General features: G+C 43.6%; 1 protein-coding gene across 5 annotated transcripts in view; it reads right to left on the reverse strand.

The window, feature by feature from the left end:
- Positions 1-22,804, reverse strand: part of tenm2b (teneurin transmembrane protein 2b) — a 1,820,998-nt gene that overhangs the window by 702,362 nt on the left and 1,095,832 nt on the right. For all 5 annotated transcript variants that reach the window (XM_051934201.1, XM_051934200.1, XM_051934199.1 and 2 more), the window contains one exon: positions 35-112. In XM_051934201.1, coding sequence (XP_051790161.1) covers positions 35-112 — 78 coding nt within the window. The remainder of the gene's footprint in view (positions 1-34; positions 113-22,804) is intronic.

Consider the following 22,804-nt stretch of genomic DNA (forward strand, 5'->3'; position numbering starts at 1 on the left):
TTAATACGATATTTAAGAAATAAACATACGGTACCTTTACTCTTCTGCGTGTTTGTGCTGCCGCTTGAGTAATGGATGCCATTTAATTCCACAACATAATTTCTTCCGAAATCTAAAAAGTAAACTCATGGTTAAAAGAGCCAATCTTTGGACTGCATCATATGAACATAAGCACTACATTTCATGTCAAGTTTAGTTAGAGGGATGACCTACGACAACAGAAGCATCCTGTAAAAGTCAAGATGCCCCAAAAAAGCACAGCTTCAGTACCCAAATGGGGAGCTGAGATCCACGCCTCTGTTTAGTGAGCTCTGTGCGCCTGCTGGACCGCAGACAGCTCCATCTGCTTGTCTCTAGCGCACTTCTTCACGCCGGCAGCCCTTAAGGACCGAATTGTAATTGTGTGTGTGTGTGTGTGGTAGAGGTGGAGGCGGGGGGGTTGGGATTCTTCATTTTTCTTCAGACCTCACGAGAGAGGCTGGCTCCCCACTGGACCACTTCTTCCATGGCTTGACGTCATCTCAACGGGTCTGACTTAGTCATGTTTTCTGGCCAAGCTGTTGTAGGACAAAGTGGGCATCGTTTAGTGGCACACAAGGCTTGTTAAGACTGCAGATCTAACAGGGATGCACAAACCCACCTCCCCACCCTGCCTGCAGTCCAGACAGAATGGCTGACCTGCAGCTCTACCAACACTTTGGCCAGTCCTGTACTTCACCTGACCACAATGGTGTAAATCAGAACTTACAGGACACCTCTGCCGAGTGCGCTTCAGACTAGGAGGAGCCCAAAGGGACATTATGACTGGACCTGAACTCTGGCAGGATGTGATGGACAAAATAAGATGGCACTGGGTCTGGAACCAGAAGGCACCTTGATTCAGTTACCAGAGGTTACACCTCTTCTGTTCCCTTTAGGGAGCTAATCGATGACAATCTGTTCTCTTTGTCAGCTCTTTGTGAGCCGCCCACTATCTTTGGAACAAAAAGATTGCAAGCTTTCCTTGGACTTGGAAGCTGCTCTCCAGAGAACGCCCTGAACTGATTCTACGATCCACTCTGCCAAGCCAAGCTCTGTGCCAGTGACTGAGCCCATTTTCAGAGGACTGAGAAGCAGCCATTATTTCAAGAGGGGAACTTCTGAGTCTAAATCCAAAGTAACGCTTTTGCCCTATGAAGTTGTAAAGGGCACAACAAACCTAACAACCTAACAAGAAGCTGAGGAAGGCAACGCTGCACACCACCACAGACAAAGGACCACAAAGCAAAAATCCAAGAGTGCCCTCCAATGTAAGAAGAAGTCCTCCACTTAAACCTGGAACCACAACTCCACACAGCATTTGACATCATCCTTAAAGACTTGGTACTTGAAAACTGTTGATCTGTGCCAAGATAAATTACAACTCTAAATAGCCGGTAAAGAGGCAGCCACTTCTGTGTTATATGCTTATCTGTCGTATATCCTGTTTTCTATGTTGACATATATGCAGCTAGAATATTTCTATAATCCTTAAAATATATTATTCTGTTTCTTAAAACACGTGAGTTGCAGTTACCGTGTAGTTACTTTGATATACATGCAGGTGGTGCAGTGGTAGCGCTGCTGCTTTGCAGTAAGGAGATTGTGGATTCCCTTTCCAGGTCCTCCCTGTGTGAAGAACGCTTTGAGTAGTGAGAAAAGCGCTATATAAATGTAAAGAATTATTATTATTATTATTGATATACGTCTAACGACCAGAAACCCCTCCTTCAGAGAAAGGTAATTAAAATTAAGTGGGGGTCCTTACCAACTTAATTAATTGCTGGCACTTCCAAAGTCAAAACTGATCATTAATTACCTAACTGACTAACATCAATCAGTCACTTCATCTTCTCACATCATACACAACATTTTGGGAGTCTCTGGGTGGGCCATATTGCTGAACATCTCCTCACTCATTCTCTACACTGTAGTATACCATATTTACTCATGTACCATGCGCCCTCGTGTAAGACGTGCACCCTAATTTTTACAAAGAAAATCACAAAAAAAATTTTCCCAGTGTACAACACGCGTAGTGATTGTATAGGAAGAATTTAGGGCACGTTTTCCGCGAAATGCCCTTCTGTTTTTGTTGCATGACGAAAGAGCGAGAGAGGGAGAGAGCGTGCGAGAGAGACAGAGAGCGCGCACAAGTAAGTGAGCAAGAGAGAGAGGGAGAGAGTGCGCGTGCGAGAGAGAGAGAGCGAGCAAACGAACAAGAGAGAGAGAGAGTGCGAGCGAATGAGCAAGAGAGAGAGAGCGCACGCGAGCAAGAGAGAGAAAGCGTGAGCGAATGAGCAAGAGATAGAGAGCACGAGAGAGAGAGAGAGCGAGAGAGAGCACGAGTGAATTAGCGAGAGAGAGAGAGAGAGCGTGAGCAAACGAGCAAGAGAGAGAGAAAGCGCAAGCGAACGAGCAAGAGAGAGAGAGAGCGCGAGCGAATGAGCAAGAGAGAGAGAGAGAGAGAGCGCGAGCAAACGAGCAAGAGAGAGAGAAAGCGCAAGCGAACGAGCAAGAGAGAGAGCGCGAGCGAACGAGAGAGAGAGAGAGAGAGTGAGTGAGTGAGTGAGTGAGTGAGTGCAAGCGAACGAGCAAGAGAGAGAAAGCGTGAGTGAACAAGCAAGAGAGAGAGAGAGAGCCCAAGCAGAAGAAGTAAACATTACAGAAAAAAATATCCTCGTGTATGACGTGCACCTGATTTTCTAATGCTAATTTTCGGGAAAAAATGTGCGCGTGGTACACGGGTAAATACGGTAATATTATATTGAGATCTGCTTATTTAGCTTGAAGCCTTTCATTAAGTAACAGGCAGTGAGGCCCCCTACTGGCAGTTTATAAAAATCACAATGTTGTCAGTTTATTCCACACCACTGACCTTAAGTGGTTTTAAGCCTTGTTGAATTTAGTTCTGTGTTTATTTCTTAATTTTATTTTCATTTCCCTGGACATTCATTTTTTTTATTGTTATGGCAACAACATTATCGTTGCTATGAATATCTGTAATATTCAATTCATTTATTAAATCGATTTTGTGTTATTGGGCGGCACAGTGGTAGCACTGCTGCCTCGCAGTTAGGAGACCTGGGTTCGCTTCCCGGGTCCTCCCTGCGTGGGTTTCCTCCGGGTGCTCTGGTTTCCTCCCACAATCCAAAGACATGCAGGTTAGGTGCATTGGCGATCCTAAATTGTCCCTAGTATGTGCTTGGTGTGTGTGTGCCCTGTGGTAGGCTGGCACTCTGCCCGGGGTTTGTTTCCTGCCTTGTGCCCTGTGTTGGCTGGGATTGGCTCCAGCAGACCCTCGTGACCCTGTAGTTAGGATATAGTGGGATGGATGGATTTTGTATTATGCCAAGTGTAAGGTAATGCATGAAAAAAGGAATGGAGGTAACCAGAAGATGGTTCAATAATTCTCCCCCTCTAGTGGGCATTTTGGGAACTTTTTCAGGACTTTGACCTTGGGTTTCTCTGGTTCATAACTCTTGTGTAGTGAGAAGGTGGATCAGGAGCAGAGATGTCAGGATGGCTCCGCCTCCTGAGGCTCCACCCACAAAGAAAACGAATCAGAAGTTCATATAAAGGGGACCGTACACAATTACAACATTACAGATGAAATCAATAGAAATTACTTAAAAATAAAAATTCACTAACACAATGATACGACATCACATACAGAAAAATTCAAGCTGATACGTAACGGTGACACCCCAAACAAAAATGACTTTACAGCAATTTCAATAAATAACAAAATAAATGTATAATGTTACAGCCACAAATAAAAATGAGCACATATATAAAATCCATTCATGTCTGAGGCAGACTCGTAACACCAACAGAGACACAGCGCCACCTGTCTTCGTTGGTCTTATTCTCCATGCTTTCTGTGCTCACTAGAGCCCTCTTGTGGGCTAAAATTACAAATGCCGACTTCTAATTGATTTTTTTTTCCCATAGTGTGGTACTGTGTTTGTATATGGAGCCTCTAAAGTGTCCTGTTTCTTACATTTTATTCGTCTACTACATACTGTCCATTATTTAGTTATTCACTTTTATTACGGTATTTAATGTATAGAAACATGATGCTTCCAGAATATCTTGCCTGACGCTCCTTACTTCTCATATGAGTTTGGTGAACATTTATCCCGACCCCAGGAGTGCGTCAGCTCTGGTGTGCATCAGTCTTACACCGTTTCATTGATCTCTAATTGAAACAGAGTTAGCTGTTAATTACTTGCTAATCAAATTTAAATTCATAGAGAATGAATGTTATCTAATGATGCATTTCACAATTAGCACAGTGAGGATGCAACATGCTGTTGTCAGTTCAGCTTCTCTTAAATGTCATATCGAAGGCTAAGGGGAATATATGGGGGCAGGGGAGTACTGTACTTTTAATTGAAAAATGAAGAAGTCTCCATTCTCCTACATAAAGTCACATTCTCAAACCCACTTAATCCAGTTCAGGGTCAGGGGGCTAGACAAGTCTGGATTAAGACCCCACAATCCCTGGGTGACTTAATGATTAGAGTTCCTTAACAGGGAGTCGGCCATACTTTTAATGATGCAGTGTGTGGATACCCAGTCGTTTTAATGCAATGTGGTAATTACCACTGTTGCTGTCGGCGTGTTGTGCGGACACTTGATTGTTTCATCGAAAATTGTTGGTCTTCCATGGTGATTTTTGTGTGCGGATATGTGATCATTTCACCGAGTTTCCCCATGGTCATTTAGTACATAACATCACATTTCATAGGCACTTAATCCAATTCAAGGTCAAAAGGGCTAGACAAGCCTGAATTAAGGACCCCCCCCCCACAACAATGCGCCATGTGGATACTCGGTTGTTTCATTTGGCGCGGTAATTACCACTCTTGCTCTCAGGGTGGCGCACAGACAATCGATCTTTCATCGCAAATTGGTGGTCCACTTTGGTGATTTCTTTGTGCGGATATGTGATCGATTCACCGAGTTCTCTCATGGTCATTTAGAAACACAGATACTTGATCGTTTCATTAATCAGGGTTGGTGGGGGGGGGGGTCGTACTTGATGATTTTTCACGTGTGGACATTTTAATTATTTCGGTGAGTGAGGGTGACCCTCTCACCCTCACGTTTGGTGATTTTGTCATGCGGAGACTAGCTTGTTACCATATATACTCACGTTTAAGTTCTCCCGTGGATAAGTCAGGGCTAGATTTTACCGTATTTTATAATGTCGGTCGTATAAGTCGAATGCAGAATACTCACGCTATTGGTCCAAAAAATTATGATATGCTAACGCCCACCTGAGAGAGTTAACCACTGGGCACACGGCCTTTTTTTCTATGTATTGTGCCTACGTGACCACACGGTAAGACCCAAACTATTAGGAAGCGACGTTAGCACTGTTTTGTGTTTTTTGCATCTCACACCCTGATACACCTTTATTGTAAGAGCATCCCTTATCTACGATGGAGCGTTCAATCAGAAGAAAATATGAAGCTGGTTTTGAAGTGGTGAAAGAAATTGGTAACCGCGCTGCCGCAACAAAATTTGATGTGTCTGAGAAACTGATGTGAGATTGGAGGAGGCAAGAAGATGTGAAACAAATAAATCTAAGTGTCGTATTTTTGAATGGCTGTACAAGTCGGGGTTTGATTTTATGATCGATTTTTCGGGCTTGAGGACCCGACTTACACGCGAGTATATACGATATATTACAAATTGGTGGTCCTACATTGATGGATTAAAGGCCACATGACCGTCATCATCAAGTTCTTCCATGTGAACCCTGAATACAATGAGGACTGATCATTTATGCCTAGAGGAGGGGGCTGGGTGGTCTCGTGGCCTCAGAACCCCTGCAGATTTTATTTTTTTCTCCAGCCGTCTGGAGTTTTTTTTTGTTTTTTCTGTCCTCCCTGGCCATCGGACCTTACTTTTATTCTATGTTAATTAGTGTTCCCTAATTTTAATTCTTATTTACTTTGCCTTTTTTCTCTTTCTTCATCGTGTAAAGCACTTTGAGATGCATTATTTGTATAAAATCCATCCATCCATCCATTATCCAACCCGCTATCTATATTACTAACCGAGAATGGTAAACCGGATGGCATGGACGCAGGTACACGGCGATGGGACCATGAGACATACTGCGCAGGCGCGTATAGTGCGCGTCTCATAGACCGCACGCAAAGTCGTATCCACCGCGAACGAAGGAGTCACAGCCCAAAAACGAAAGAGCTCAACTGACGTGAATGAGAAATGAAGCAACAACGCGCCCATAGCTAACGACTAACGACACAGCCACACAAAAAAGAGGATTCTGCGCTGCAACCCAGAGTCAAACGGAAGAGGCTACGGCAGCCCCCCAGGTCCACAATGATACTACGGAAGGCGCATGCAACACCACTATATTGTGAGTGGCACTACTACGGAAGGCGCGGGTGTCACCGCCATATTGTGAGTGGCACTACTGCGGGGTGAAGTTAGGAGTAATGTGCAGCTTGGGATTGTACAAACCGCTGAACGCTTTACACCAAATTCAAACAAAATACAGCTCAACGATACAAACACGAGCCCACCTAGATAAGATCAATGAACGCAGGCGCCTACAACGCACGTTCGAAACTGCGGAAGCAAAGCAGGCACGGGTTCAAAACGAACAAGCTCGAGTGACGGATATACAAACACGAGCCCGGCTGGATAAAATCAATGAACGCAGGCGCCTACAACGCGCGTTCGAAACTGCAGAAGCAAAGCAGGCACGGGTTCAAAACGAACGAGCTCGACTAACGGATATACAAACACGAGCCCGGCTGGATAAAATCAATGAACGCAGGCGCCTACAACGCGCGTCTGAAATGCCGCAAGCAGAGCGGGCACGGCTCCAAGACGAACGAGCTCGACTAATGTATTTCAGGATACCCAACATCGGGGGTAGGCGAGCGAAGCGAGCAGGGCGCGGAGCCCCCCTTGTATCCTACTACAGTAATCCCTCCTCCATCGCGGGGGTTGCGTTCCAGAGCCACCCGCGAAATAAGAAAATCCGCGAAGTAGAAGCCATATGTTTATATGGTTATTTTTATATTGTCATGCTTGGGTCACAGATTTGCGCAGAAACACAGGAGGTTGTAGAGAGACAGGAACGTTATTCAAACACTGCAAACAAACATTTGTCTCTTTTTCAAAAGTTTAAACTGTGCTCCATGACAAGACAGAGATGACAGTTCCGTCTCACAATTAAAAGAATGCAAACATATCTTCCTCTTCAAAGGAGTGCACGTCAGGAGCAGATCATGTCACAGAGATAGAGAAAAGCAAACAAATCAATAGGGCTGTTTGGCTTTTAAGTATGCGAAGCACCGCGGCACAAAGCTGTTGAAGGCGGCAGCTCACACCCCCTCCGTCAGGAGCAGACAAAGAGAGATAGAGAGAGAGATAGAGAGAGACAGAGTTTGTTTTTCAATCAAAAATCAATACGTGCCCTTCGAGCTTTTAAGTATGCGAAGCACTGTGCAGCATGTCGTTTCAGGAAGCAGCTGCACAAAAGATAGCAACGTGAAGATAATCTTTCAGCATTTTTAGACGAGCGTCCGTATCGTCTAGGTGTGTGAACAGCCCCCCTGCTCAATCCCCCTACGTCAGGATCAGAGAAAGTCAGCGCAAGAGAGAGACAAAAGTAAGCTGGGTAGCTTCTCAGCCATCTGCCAATAGCGTCCCTTGTATGAAATCAACTGGGCAAAGCAACTGAGGAAGCATGTACCAGAAATTAAAAGACCCATTGTCCGCAGAAATCCGCGAACCAGCAAAAAATCCGCGATATATATTTAAATATGCTTACATATAAAATCCGCGATGGAGTGAAGCCGCGAAAGGCGAAGCGCAATATAGCGAGGGATTACTGTACTTCTAAAATCAATTAGAAGTCAGCATTTGTAATTTTAGCCCACAAGAGGGCTCTAGTGAGCACAGAAAGCATGGAGAATAAGACCAACGAAGACAGGTGGCGCTGTGTCTCTGTTGGTGTTACGAGTCTGCCTCAGACATGAGTGGATTTTATATATGTGCTCATTTTTATTTGTGCCTATAACATTATACATTTATTTTGTTATGTATTGAAATTGCTGTAAAGTCATTTTTATTTGGGGTGTCGCCGTTACGTATCAGCTTGAATTTTTGTGTATGTGATGTCGTATCATTGTGTTAGCGAATTTTTATTTTTAAGTAATTTCTATTGATTTCATCTGTAATGTTGTAATTGTGTACGGTCCCCTTTATATGAACTTCTGATTCTTCTTCTTTGTGGGTGGAGCCTCTGGAGGCGGAGCCATCCTGACATCTCTGCTCCTGATCCACCTTCTCACTACACAAGACTTATGAACCAGAGAACCCCAAGGTCAAAGTCCTGAAAAAGTTCCCAAAATGCCCACTAGAGGGGGAAAATTATCAAACCATCCTTTGGTTACCTCCATTCCTTTTTTCATGCATTACCTTACATTTGGCATAATACAAAATCCATCCATCCCACTATATCCTAACTACAGGGTCACGGGGGGTCTGCTGGAGCCAATCCCAGCCAACACAGGGCACAAGGCAGGAAACAAACCCCAGGCAGGGTGCCAGCCTACCACAGTTGTATAAAAATGTGCTATATAAATACATGTTGTTGTTGTTGTCCTTGTTGGTGATTTTTGTGATCCTGTGTGTGTCGTCTGCGTGTTCTGTCCATGTTATTGTGTCTTGTCTGTTTTCGGCTCAAAGTTGTTTGATTCTAAACTTGAGGTGTTGCTGTTTGAATTTGGACAGTTCAAGACCAAGAGATTTTCCTAGCGAGCGGTGATTGTGAGGCTCTCACACCTCTTAGCTTTTAAATCTACATGGCTGTAGAGGAGTCTGCACGTGTTTAGGAAAATTCTGGTATGGCCCCACCACAACGTTCATGCCAAAAATGTCACTGAACTTTACACACATGGGATAAGGTACTGTGGCAGACAGTAGGATTTAAGGGACCTTCGAGTCCTTCAAAGCTTGACTGGATAAGTTAGGTGAATGGTGATTGATGAGCTACAGAGGGCTGAATGCTCTGCTCCTACCAAAATTGCTCTATTTCTGGATGAGGGGCTGGACAATTGGCCCTGCAGTGATCTGTTTGAGTCTTCATGGGTGCTGGGATGCAGGAGATCTTTTTTTACCTACCTACGATTCTATAGTTCTTCTCATGTTTGTTTATCTCTCTGTGTATTATGAATGGCAATGTATATCTGTTTCTCTTCCTCTCTATCATCACAAGTGAAGAGCTCAGAACAAAATACAAGCAAGTCACAATTCCTTAGTTACAAAAACCTAACAAAGCCACTATCACAAAACTAGAAGGTGTTCAAATGCTTCTTAATGGACAGCTCATTCCACATCTGCAAAATGAAGAATCTGGATTGAGATTTGATGTCACGTAAAGGTGGTGTCACAAGACGCCATTCATCAGCATTTAACTTCAGTGGGAGAGAAGGAGCATTGGACATCACGAGAATCCCCATATACTGACTCTGGAGGCAATCATCAAGGACTTGAACTTAATGTGTACTGCAACAGGGAGCCAGTTCAGTGATACTGAAAAAGGAGGCACATGTGCACACCTTGGCTGGATGGACACAGTTGTCCATATGTGACAAGACCAAAGCATGGACCAGGAGTGCTGCACACTTTGTCAGATATGGTCTGATCTTGTTGGTGTTGTATAGAATGAATCTGCAAGGCAGACAGACTGTAGCAACATGGTCAGGGAAGGACAGGTGGTCATCAATCACCCAACCCAAGGTTGCATGCAGGCTTGGCTGGTGTTAGCGACCATGAGCCGAGCAGAGGTCAAAAGATGGACTAGCAAGGAGAACAAGAATGTCCAACCTTGTCAGGTTGAGCTGGAGATTGTGCTTCGTCATCCATGTTGCAATATCAGTGAGAAGTCTAGGTGATACCACGTGGTCCTCTGGGGTGAATGACAGATACAGCTGTGTATCATCAGCATAGCGCTGAAAGAAAAAAACTACTGGACAGGCTACTGCAGTTTAGTGAGGAGGATGGTGTATAGAGAGAAGAGCAAATGCACCAACACCAATCCTTGGGGCAGATAAATGAATAGATCTATCTATCCATTATATACAATAGTGTGTCACGCATGCACATCTGAGGATCACCTTGCTGGCTCAAATCAGTAGGAAACAAGAGGGGGCGCTGTTGCTAACTGTTTTATCTCTATCCACCACAGCTCATAGCCAGACGCCCCAGGAAGAAGACTGACCACATCCCCATCACTCCAAAGAGCCCCACCTTCTCCAGTCCGGAAAATATAAAAATGACAGTTGCCGGAAGGAGGCGTCTCACATGTGACCCAAACCTTCGACAAGACGGAGTTCCCAGTCACACTTACTAAAATTGGAACCGTTTTATCTATTCAGTTGATTTGTGTCATTGCGCCTCCAGTGCGACTGTTTATTTCTTTGGAATTTTATCGCACAATTAAACGGGGCTGTTAGGCACCCCAAATCTTTTTGGGACTCTGTTTCACAAGTGCTTTCTTATCTGTCTATCTATTATATAGTGCCTTTCACATCTGTCTTTCTATCTATCTATCTATCTATCTATCTATCTATCTATCTATCTATCTATCTATCTATCTATCTATCTATCTATCTGTTAGGCACCCCAACTCTTTTTGGGACTCTGTTTCACAAGTGCTTTCTTATCTGTCTATCTATTATATAGTGCCTTTCACATCTATCTATCTATCTATCTATCTATCTATCTATCTATCTATCTATCTATCTATCTATCTATCTATCTATCTATCTATCTATCTATCTATCTATCTATCTATCTATCTATGCCCTGTTCAGATTCCCCTCAACCCTGTCTTGTCTCCTACTCATCAAACACACAGCATGATGCTGCCATCCCCAGGCTTCACTGCTAGAATGGTATTGCACAGGTGATGAGCAGGGCCTGGTTTTCCTCCAGTCCTGATGCTTAGATTTGAAGCCAGACAGTTTAATGTTGACCGGACCATCTGACCAGGGAATCTTGTTTCTCCCAGTCGTAGAGTCCTTTAGGTGTCTCTTTTACAAACTCCAAGAAGGCTTCCTGGTGTATTTTGTAAAATATGTGAATTTCCCCTTGGGATTAATAAAGTATCTATCTATCTATCTATCTATCTATCTATCTATCTATCTATCTATCTATCTATCTATCTATCTATCTATCTATCTATCTATCTATCTATCTATCATATAGTGCCTTTTACATCTATCTATCTATTATATAGTGCCTTTCACATCTATTTATCTGTCTGTCTGTCTGTCTATCTATTATATAGTGCCTTTCACATCTATCTATCTATCTATCTATCTATCTATCTATCTATCTATCTATCTATCTATCTATCTATCTATCTATCTATCTATCATATAGTGCCTTTTACATCTATCTATCTATTATATAGTGACTTTCACATCTATTTATCTGTCTGTCTGTCTATCTATCTATTATATAGTGCCTTTCACGTCTATCTATCTATCTATCTATCTATTATATGTATTATAAAATATCTATTATATTGTATATTTCACATATATTATACAGTATCTATTATATAGTACTTTTCACATCTATCTATCTATTATATAGTGCCTTTATCTATCTATCTATCTATCTATCTATCTATCTATCTATCTATCTATCTATCTATCTATCTATCTATCTATCTATCATATAGTGTCTTTCCTATCTATCTATTTATAGTCATTATTTTCTAATTTTCCTTTTCCGTGTTACTCCCCCACCTAACTACAGAAGTAACCCACAAGCAGTTTTTTATTTAGTAAATTTTGCATTCTAGTTTACACCCCGTGAGAGGCACCAATAGGTGGCGCTGTTGCATCGCTAAAATGACTATAAGCAGTGCATAGCCCAATCCCCTAGACTGCCTCGTAAATATCCAGAAAGGCTCCTACTGGGCAGAAATGTTTGGGGGGTGTGGGTTTTGGGGGGGGGGGACCGACGGTTGAAAAGCAACTTGCTGCTGTTGTGACGGCATTTATATTAAATGCTTTTCTTATGAAAAGGACGATCGATTTCTTCATCACAGCTACCGCTAGCAATTTTGCTGAATGTATTTATTAAGCAGTTTGTTGTTTCAAGTCAATATTCATGTACCTTATATGCTAATTATGAAATCAAAATATAAATGAAGTTCAGCAAGTGCATGGCGCTCAAGGGGGGCATTGTGATCTTTATTGGCACCCTGCAAATGAAAGGCGATGCGAGCCTGAAGCATCTCAGCTCTGCCATCTTTATCAAGAGTTACAGAAAAAGAGCCCACAGCAGTTTACTTTAGCGCCTACGGGTAATATTTCTCCTTTCCATCTTCATACAACAAAGGTCAGGGAAGACCCTAAGGGAGGCAACATTCACGCACTTCTAGGTATGAAATAAGACTTTAAAACCTGAAAAGCAAACACAAAGTGCCAAATTTAATTCTCCCACCCAAAAAACAAAAGTGCACAGAAAACACCATCTGTAAAAATCTGACTGAAGGGTACATCCAATTACTCGGCTGTATGTTAAAAGCTATCCAATTAGTGCAAAATCAGAACCAAACCGCTGTTTCCTCTGGAATATCTTAAATTTGGCACAGCTGTATTTACATGCGGCTCTATGCTGATTGCTCTAAAGAGTCTAATTAATGCTACTTTAACATACTAGACAGAACAAGCGATTCAATACAACACCATTTATCTTCTTTAAGTCGAAACATATCATTTTACTTCATGTCCTATTTGCTAAACTTGTTCACATTTAGCTGGTTTTGTGAGGCGGCCTGGGCGCAAATTGCAGCGAGTGGTCCCAAAGTGTAAACAGTTTGTAGTACTTCACCAAGGGGGAGTGCAGATTTTAAGATGAGGAAGTTCAAATTTGTGTAAATGCAGAAATGAAGCTCACATCAGACCCAGAATGCACAGCTGAAGATCATCATTATCGTACTGTAACACCCGCCGATCGAACCTGAGAGCGTCATGTTCCTCTAGTGTGAGTGAATGCAGCTAACTGGACACCTAAATTAGGATTTGATGCTTGTTTTTAATTTTTCTAAATGGTTTCTTTTTTAAACTATCACTCGTGAAAAGTTGCTGTCATTTCAGTTGCGCAGGGCCGTGACTCACCATCATATTTAATGAGAAAGGGTTGCTTAAGATTTGCAAAGTGTCTCGCAATGAGTCGCCGCGGATACTCTAAGCAATCGATATCTGTGCGATTCTTCAAGGGTGACGACATAAACCCTGAGCCCAACCGATCTGACACTTTTCAGGGAGTGCGTCTTAGAAGACATTAAGAACGTCAAGATTGGGTCATGGGAAAAAAAAAAAAAACTTTTAAGAAACGGTGCTCTAAAACACACGTGTCGAACTCCGGGGCCGCAGTGGCTGCATGTTTTCATTCTAACCATCTTCTTCATTAGTGAGCCGTTTTTTACTGCTAATTAACTTCTTTTGCTTTAGTTTTAATTAATTTGACTCAGGCCCCTTAGTTGACTCTTTTTCCTTAATTAGTAGCCAAACAATAACGAGACAAACAAGCTATCATATGACCAGCTCACCTGTGCCCATCACACAATATCTGAAAATAAAGAAAGGTGAAGGTCTCAGTAAGGTTGGTCTCTCAGGTCACCAAAACATTTTGATGGTGTTCATAGAAAAAACAGAAAAATCAACAAATCTGGAAATATCTGCTGTGGCAGAATGAGAGCAGTAACAAGCCATTGAATTAAATAACAAGCTTAATTAACAGCAAGAATCAGCTTCTCATTAAGAGACTAGAGAGAAATTGGTTGGAGTTTGAAATCCCAGTTTAGCTGGTCATCTGTTGGCTCGTTTCACGTCTCATTTCTGTTTGGCTGCCATTTAATGAAGAAACAAATCATTTCAGAGGACTGAGAGGGCTATTGAAATCAAGGGAAAAAGGAATTATTTAGCAGTGAAAACTGCTCACTGATTAGGTAAAGGGTTAGAATGAAAACCTGTAACCACTGCGGCCCTCCAGGCCCGGAGTTCGACACCCCTGCTCTAAAATGTATGATTTTTGGGGGCTTTTGAAACCAAGAATTCCTTCCAACAATAACTTTTATGTTTTCTTTCAGTGCTTTTTTGCTTATGTTTGTAATTTTTTTTCGTTCTCCCATGGTGCCATCTTGTATATTTATGGTTAACTATTGTTGTTGGGTAAGGTCCACCAGATGTGTTTGGCGCATGACATCACTAGCTTAAAGGTATACATGTCAATATTGTATACTTTTTGGTTGTTGAAGTTTGGATTCAGCTAGAAAGGTTCAGCGTTCTGTTTGACTCTTTATTGACCTCTTTGGAAAGCTACATAAATACGGTTAAAAACGCGGTTAAACTCAAGGTCACGACCCCTCAAACCACACCCCTAGAAACATAGGATACAACCCTGAACAATGGTACGTAAAATGGCTCCAACTACAGGAAAACGCTATAAGACCGCAAAATTCAGCCTGGTTCATGACAATGAAGTAGCAGTATAGGACTGGCGCGCAGATCTGGGCACAGCTGGATCACCTTCTTTTATTTCCAGTCTATCTCTGAATTGGCATCTCACTTTTTTCTTCCAGCAATAATACAGACATGCCTTGTAAACAGTTATAAATCTTTTATTATTAATGTAATTTCAGGGTGGCACAGTGGCGCAGTGGGTAGCGCTGCTGCCTTGCAGTTGGGAGACCTGGAGTCCTGGGTTCACTTCCCGGGACCTCCCTACGTGGAGTTTGCATGTTCTCCCCGTGTCTGTGTGGGTTTCCTCCGGTTTCCTCCCACAGTCCAAAGACATGCAGGTTAGGTGGATTGGCGATTCTAAATTGGCCCTAGTGTGTGCTTGGTGTGTGGGTGTGTTTGTGTGTGTCCTGCGGTGGGTTGGCACACTGCCCGGGATTGGTTCCTGCCTTGTGCGCTGTGTTGACTGGGATTGGCTCCAGCAGACCCCCGTGACCCTGTGTTTGGATTCAGCGGGTTGGAACATGGATGGATGGATGGATGTAATTTCACAGGTTTTCATGTGTTTTCTGACTTGGAGATAGGGGTGGGACTTCTTTAATGTTAGTTTTGACTCATAGCTGCAGAGTGTGGCTAATTACGCATGCACATACAAAATTAGCTCACAAGGTGGTCTAAGTTAGGAAGTAACTTCGTTCTCCGACTCCCAGAAGCACACAGCAGGTACACTTTGTCTTAGTCTTGGTCCTCTGCTGGTCTTCAGCTCTGAGGCACACTGCAACAGTGCTATGCTCCATACTTAATCTTGTTACCATAAATACATAGTAAGGCCAGAGCAGGAGGGGACCCCAAACTCCCCCCAAGCTTATAGCATGCTGTAACTGATCCAGAGAAACGAAATGATCAACCGTCTACTATATAATAAAACACTAAGGTTTGTGTGCATGTCTGGTTGCTTACAGCAATATGGTTGGTAAGTGAGGCTTTGCTGTGATTGGTCAGTTTGGCTTTGCTGTGATTGGTCAGTTTGGCTTTGCTGTGATTGGTCAGTTTGGCTTTGGTGTAATTGAAAGAGGGAGTGTGAGTTTGGGAAACTCGAGGAAGGTGGGAGGTATAAAAACAGACAGGAGGAAAGACGCCTCAAAAATAATTACAGAGTCAGACAAGTGGACTTTACAGGAACACGTTGAAGAGAAAGAGCATCGGTGAGCAGATGTTTAGACACTAGTGAATACAGAGTAAAGGCACTGAAAGCACACATCATAAATAAATAAATAAATAAATAAATAAATAAATAAATAAAAATTGAATGAAACTGTCATGAAAGAGAAATTTGAACCCTGGCTTAAACATAACATTATCAGTATAAGCTGAAATGGTGGATGGACTCTTCGAAGTTTTAAATTTAATTTAAAGGCTGAGGAAACTGAGCCAGTTAGCTCTAAGCTGAAAACCTTTAAAATCAACTTGGCGATTTAAACACGGGGAATAAAAGTAACTGCTGCTTGTGAATGATGAGGTACAGGCACCATTAAAACGCACCCCCCCCCAATCCGAAAAAAGCAAATTTGTGATGCCTCCACCAAAGCCATCCTGTAAGTGCCACACGTTTTATCTTTAATCTGTCAGTCTATTTCATTAAGGCCGAACAGCATTAATAAAACGTAGAATATGTTACAAGAAAAAATAAAGCAAAAAATGTAAAAAAATAATTTGTTAGTTCAGATAAGCTTATTTATTTCAACCTTAAATATAGTGTCTTTCACAGTCACCTGTAGATCAGACTGCCCTGACTCTGATTCTTAATATGGACTTGAAGAGTCGAGCAGCACGCCAGCCACGGACTGACAGAATGAATGTGCAGACCGAAGCCCGAGAAGCATTAGCTGGCCATCCTGAGAGACACGCGAGCCCCTCTCGGGAGACATCACTTCATTGTCGAAGCTTGCTAAGACTTGTAATTCTCCCCCTGGTGCATTAAGGAAAGGAGATGTCAGCAGTCCCCTGCTTACCCGTGCATTATACTTAAAAAAAAAAAAAAAAAAAAAGACTTGCTTTTGTATTTTATTTTAGTTTTTCATACATACAACGGTATGCCCGACTGGGCTGTCATACCCCTTTAATATCTCAGAACTCACTTCTCAGTCCCTGCCGTCATCCAGCTGTCACAACAGTGTAGAAAAGGCAAAGGAACAAACAGCTTCTCCTTGACCTAAAAACATGCCATCTGACATCCAGCTTGTTAGCTGTGCATGTCAGACGCCTGACATCTACTCACTAAAAACCCGGGACGACCGGATCGCCATCAAAACGTTTTAACGCCCACATCGGCGACTCCTCTCTACAAGTAGAAGAGACTTCCCTAATTGGGCACTGGAAGCTCTTCAGTCACCAAAATGGAAAGTTGCACCCAGCCCCATTTGGACTGCTACGCACTATCACGGGCAAAGCTAGAACAAGCCAGAGCAGAACTCTCCTAATCCCTCATTGTAATGAATACAATGAAGTGCCGGGGGAGACCTGTAAAACAAAAACTGTTAAGTGCGTTTTGGTAAGGACAAAGAGGAGTTGAGTTTATAGACCAGGCTCTCGATGTCCACATCCGTTCCTGTATGACCAGTGGCAACACTTTTCCTAAATAAAATGAGCATGTCAGTGGTGTCTTATGTTACTGGTCTGAGCACCAGGAGCAGAAGTCTCATGCCGAGCTCCAGAAATTGCTTATGTGCAGTGATTGCAAACTCAAGTTCATTTAAATGGAGAAAAGTCATCACTCCGCTGCTGGGTGTCATCGTGTGTCCTACACTGAACACGGACCAGAGAGAGCAAAAGAGAGACTTGTCTGAGGAGGTTAGAACGAAAACTCTCTGAGCAGCTTGATGTTTCTGTGACAACAGTTCAAATATTATTAAGAACTTTAAGGTCTAATCACCCTGGAAGGGGCCAGAAGAGGAAAATCGAAACCCCAGGATGGGCAGAAGGAGAATGGTCAACAAAAAGCCAAGGACAACCTCCAGAGAGATCCAAGCTGAACTCCAAGGTCAACGTCCACTGGCGTCTGATCACATCATCCGCTGCTTTATGACTGACAGTGGGCTCAATGGAAGACTACCAAGGAGTACTCCACCGTTAAAAGGAAAACATAAAAAGCCATACTGGAATTTGCTACAATGTTTCTGGGAGGGGCGGCACAGTGGTAGCGATGCTGCCTCGCAGTTAGGAGACCCAGGTTCGCTTCCCAGGTCCTCCCTGTGTGGAGTTTGCATGTTCTCCCCGTGTCTGCGTGGGCTTCCTCCCACAGTCCAAAGACATGCAGGTTAGGTGGATTGGTGATTCTAAATTAGCCCTAGTGTGTGCTTGGTGTGTGTGTGAGTGTGTGTGTGTGTGTCCTGCTGTGGGTTGGCACCCTGCCCAGGATTGGTTCCTGCCTTGTGCCCTGTGTTGGCTGGGATTGGCTCCAGCAGACCCCCGTGACCCTGTGTTCGGATTCAGCGGGTTGGAAAATGGATGGATGGATGTTTCTAGGAGAATGTCCTTTGGACATATCAGACAAAACTGGAGCTTTTTGGCATCTCACATCAACTCCATGTCTACAGACGAAAAAAATGAAACCTTCAAAGAAAAGAACACCAGACCTACTGTGAAATATTGAGGAGGCTCAGCTATGTTTTGGGGCTGCTTAACTTCATCTGGAATGGGATGCCTTGAGTCTGTGCATGGAACAATGAAATCTCAAGTCTATCAAGACATTCTGGAGTGAAATGTACTGCCCAGTGTCAGGGTGCTCTGTCCCAGTCACAGCTCATGGACCCTCCAACAGAATAAGGAGCCAAAACACACCGCTAAAAGGATACAAGAATGGCGAAGAACAAAACAGTGGACAATTCTTGAGTGGCCTTTCTATGAGCCTGTGGTATAGCGGGTCCACAGTTCCCGTCAAAGGCCAGTTTTAAATAAATAATCGGCGCACTCGCGGCTTAGTGAGATGGCGTGGTGGTTGTGTGGCTGAAGCAGGTCCTGGGGTGATTCGTGATGTGGGCATTTCTCACCTAAGTGCACAGGTGAGAAACCGTCTGCATCCGTGATTGTTTCCGGGGCTGCTGATTTGCCACAGCCACCACGTCCTCTTCATAAACAGAAGCGCGAGGTGGCTAGGGTGAAAAAGTAAAAGAGAAATAAAAGAAACTGAGGTTGCAGGAGTGAGGAAGAAGGCAGGAAGCTGAAGGAGAAAGCCAGTGTGAGCGAGAGTGTGCGTGTGTTCGCAGGCAGGCAGCTGGACAGTGAGCCCTAGCAGTGGTGTTTGGCCGACACTCGGTGGGTCAGAAGGAAGCGGTCACTCCAGCTGAGCGAACAAGGAGCTGGACTGACCGGGGATGAAGGACGGCTGGCCGCATAAGGCCAAGGTGGCAGCGGGAGTCGTGGAGTCTTGAGAAGGTGAGCCTCAGCGTGAGAGACCTGGCCGTTGAGGAACCCAAGTCTCGGTCTGGTAAGGAAGTCGTACGGAGCCAGGGAACGGAAGGCAACCGGACAGTAGTAAGGTCAGCTGCAGGAAGGGCGACTCCCCTGTTGAGAAGCAGGGGGGCCACCAGGTAAAAGAAGGCACCAGCTTGTTTTTAAAGAGACTGCTTCCAGCATTGTTTTAACCTCGTTTTAAAGGATTGTTGTTTTTTCTATTTATTGGTTTTAACCTCCACTCAGGATTTATTTATTTATTTAATGATCTTTGATGGACTGCACTTTGTTTGGACACTTTGTCTTCGATTGTCCATCCATCCATTTTCCAACCCGCTGAATCCGAACACAGGATCACGGGGTCTGCTGGAGCCAATCTCAGCCAACACAGGGCACAAGGCAGGAACCAATCCCGGGCAGGGTGCCAACCCACCGCAGGTTTTTGATTGTTTTGTTGCATTTTAATAAACGCACTCTTGCACCTTTTTTACACCATCCCCTTGCTCTTTCATTGTGCCTCACTGCCGTGCTCATTGGTAACATTACAGACGGTGGCGGGTTCAAGGGCTCCCAAAAGCAAGACGGGAGCATGGAGTTGAACCCGCATCGTCACAGGGCCCTGATTTAAATCCTATCAAGCATGTATGGAAAGAACTGAAAACATGCAATTGGGAGAAGACCCCTTCAAAACTGACACAGCTGGAGCAGCTTGCTCAGGATGAGTGGGCCAAACGACCTGCGGACAGGAGCAGAAGTCTCATGGAGAGCTCCAGAAATTGCTTGTGTGCAGTGATCGCAAAGTCTAAAGGCTGTGCAACAAAACCTGAGGGGAAGGGTCCAACCGCTTTTATCCATGCCATGTTCATTTGTGTTATTACCTGAAATGTTCAGAACTCTAAAGCAAAGTTTGATTTGTGTTAAATACAGAATAAAGAATGCCATCCATCCATCCATTTTCCAACCCGCTGAATCCGAACACAGGGTCACAGGGGTCTGCTGGAGCCAATCCCAGCCAACACAGGGCACAAGGCAGGAACCAATCCTGGGCAGGGTGCCAACCCACCAGAGGTCACAATAAAGAATGATGGGTGCCAATTACTTTTGCCAGTTAAGTTACAGTTAGGTCCATAAATATTTGGACAGAGACAACGTTTTTCTAATTTTGGTTCTGTACATTACCACAATGAATTTTAAATGAAACAACTCCGATGCAGTTGAAGTGCAGACTTTCAGCTTTAATTCAGTAGGGTGAACAAAACGATTGTATAAAAATGTGAGGCAACTAAAGCATTTTTTGAACACAATCCCTTCATTTCAGGGGTTCAAAAGTAATTGGACAATTGACTCAAAGGCTGTTTCATGGGCAGGTGTGGGCAAGTCCGTCGTTATGTCATTATCAATTAAGCAGATAAAAGGCCTGGAGTTGATTTGAGGTGTGGTACTTGCATGTGGAAGATTTTGCTGTGAACAGACAACATGTGGTCAAAGGAGCTCTCCATGCAGGTGAAAGAAGCCATCCTTAAACTGCGAAAACAGAAAAAACCCATCCAAGAAATTGCTACAATATTACAAGTGGCAAAATCTACAGTTTGGTCCATCCTGAGAAAGAAAGCAAGCACTGGTGAACTCAGCAACGCAAAAAGACCTGGACGTCCACGGAAGACAACAATGGTGGATGATCGCAGAATCATTTCCATGGTGAAGAGAAACCCCTTCACAACAGTCAACCAAGTGAACAACACTCTCCAGGCGGTAGGTGTATCGATATCCAAGTCTACCATAAAGAGAAGACTGCATGAAAGTAAATACAGAGGGTGCACTGCAAGGTGCAAGCCACTCATAAGCCTCAAGAATAGAAAGGCTAGATTGGACTTTGCTAAAGAACATCTAAAAAAGCCAGCACAGTTCTGGAAAAACATTCTTTGGACAGATGAAACCAAGATCAACCTCTACCAGAATGATGGCAAGAAAAAAGTATGGAGAAGGCGTGGAACAGCTCATTATCCAAAGCATACCACATCATCTATAAAACACAGTGGAGGCAGTGTGATGGCTTGGGCATGCATGGCTGCCAGTGGCACTGGGACACTCGTGTTTATTGACGATGTGACACAGGACAGAAGCAGCCGAATGAATTCTGAGGTGTTCAGAGACATACTGTCTGCTCAAATCCAGCTAAATACAGCAGTCAAATTGATTCATGATACAGATGAACAATGACCCAAAACATACAGCCAAAGCAACCCAGGAGTTTATTAAAGCAAAGAAGTGGACAATTCTTGAATGGCCAAGTCAGTCACCTGATCTTAACCCAACTGAGCAGGCATTTCACTTGTTGAAGACTAAACTTCAGACAGAAAGGCCCACAAACAAACAGCAACTGAAAGCCGCTGCAGTAAAGGCCTGGCAGAGCATTAAAAAGGAGGAAACCCAACATCTGGTGATGTCCAGGAGTTCAAGACTTCAGGCTGTCATTGCCAGCAAAGGGCTTTCAACCAAGTATTAGAAATGAACATTTGATTTCCAGTTATTTCATTTGTCCAATTACTTTTGAGCCCCTTTAGTTGCCTCACATTTTTATGCAATCGTTTTGTTCACCCCACTGAATTAAAGCTGAAAGTCTGCACTTCAACTGCATCGGAGTTGTTTCATTTAAAATTCATTGTGGTAATGTACAGGACCAAAATTAGAAAAAAGTTGTCTCTGTCCAAGTATTTATGGACCTAACTATTTCAGAGACAGTGGTGGGTGGTTCTTTCTTTGTGGGGCGGTCACAAACACATTTGTGCACGTCTGTATAGTTGTAATAAATTCAGACCACTTTGCAGAGATCTGTTTTCCCTTTGACATTAAAGTTTTTCCATTGATTAGTTTCAAAAAGGCCAAATTCAATCCACCGAGATACAATGTTATGGAACAATAAAATCTGAAAAACTTCAAAGGGATGAAGACTTTAATGGTCACCGCAGTTAGCGAGGAGCCAGAGAGCGGACTTTCATTTCATGTGCAGTTTCCTGAAGTTGCCCTTCAATTTCTGTTTTCTCCTCCTCTCATCTCCACTATTTGCAGTTCCTGCCGTCAGTCTGCTTCACCAAGAGGTCGCCGTCTCCGTCGGACGGTGGATTCCTGCCCTGCCGTTTAGCATTTCACATTTGTTTTGCAATTCTGTTCATCATTTGTGGTGTCCCGCTGGATCAGAGCTGCGTCTTCTATTGGGATGTCACCTTGAATCCTGCCGGTGGGTTTCTTTCCTGGACCCTGGTGACTCTGCCTGTCCGAGCTCGCTTCACTGCCCCCGATCTCTTGACGTCCACGTCTGCCCACTGCTGTTTCGGGGCGACGTTGGCAGGAGTCTCCAGTGCGTTTCACTGTTTATCTCGACTCGCAGCCTGACATTTTAGTCTCAGTGAACAACTTCCTTTATTTATTTTTTTTCTTAAATTCCATCTGTGAAGGAGCCATTTTCTGTCTTTACAAAGAAAAATGTGGAAATAAAAGGGGAAAGTTTTTGATGTCTAAAATGCACAGTCATAAATTAGCAGTACCATGATGGAACGTTCAGGATCAAAGGGCTACCAGGAACAGGATTCATCCATCCATTTTCACCAGTGAGAAGAAATAAGTAGGGTTGCTGGGAAGCTGGAGCCTATCCCAACAAACACAGGGCACAAGACAGGAACACTCCCTGGACAGGACAGCAGTTCATCACAGGGTGGACACACCAGGAGCCAATATAGCACCACCAGCCCACCTACCCTGCACTTCTTTAGAATATGAGGAGAAACGTCAGCACCAAG

This window comes from Erpetoichthys calabaricus, chromosome 11 (assembly GCF_900747795.2).
Source record: "Erpetoichthys calabaricus chromosome 11, fErpCal1.3, whole genome shotgun sequence".
Lineage (NCBI taxonomy): Eukaryota > Metazoa > Chordata > Cladistia > Polypteriformes > Polypteridae > Erpetoichthys > Erpetoichthys calabaricus.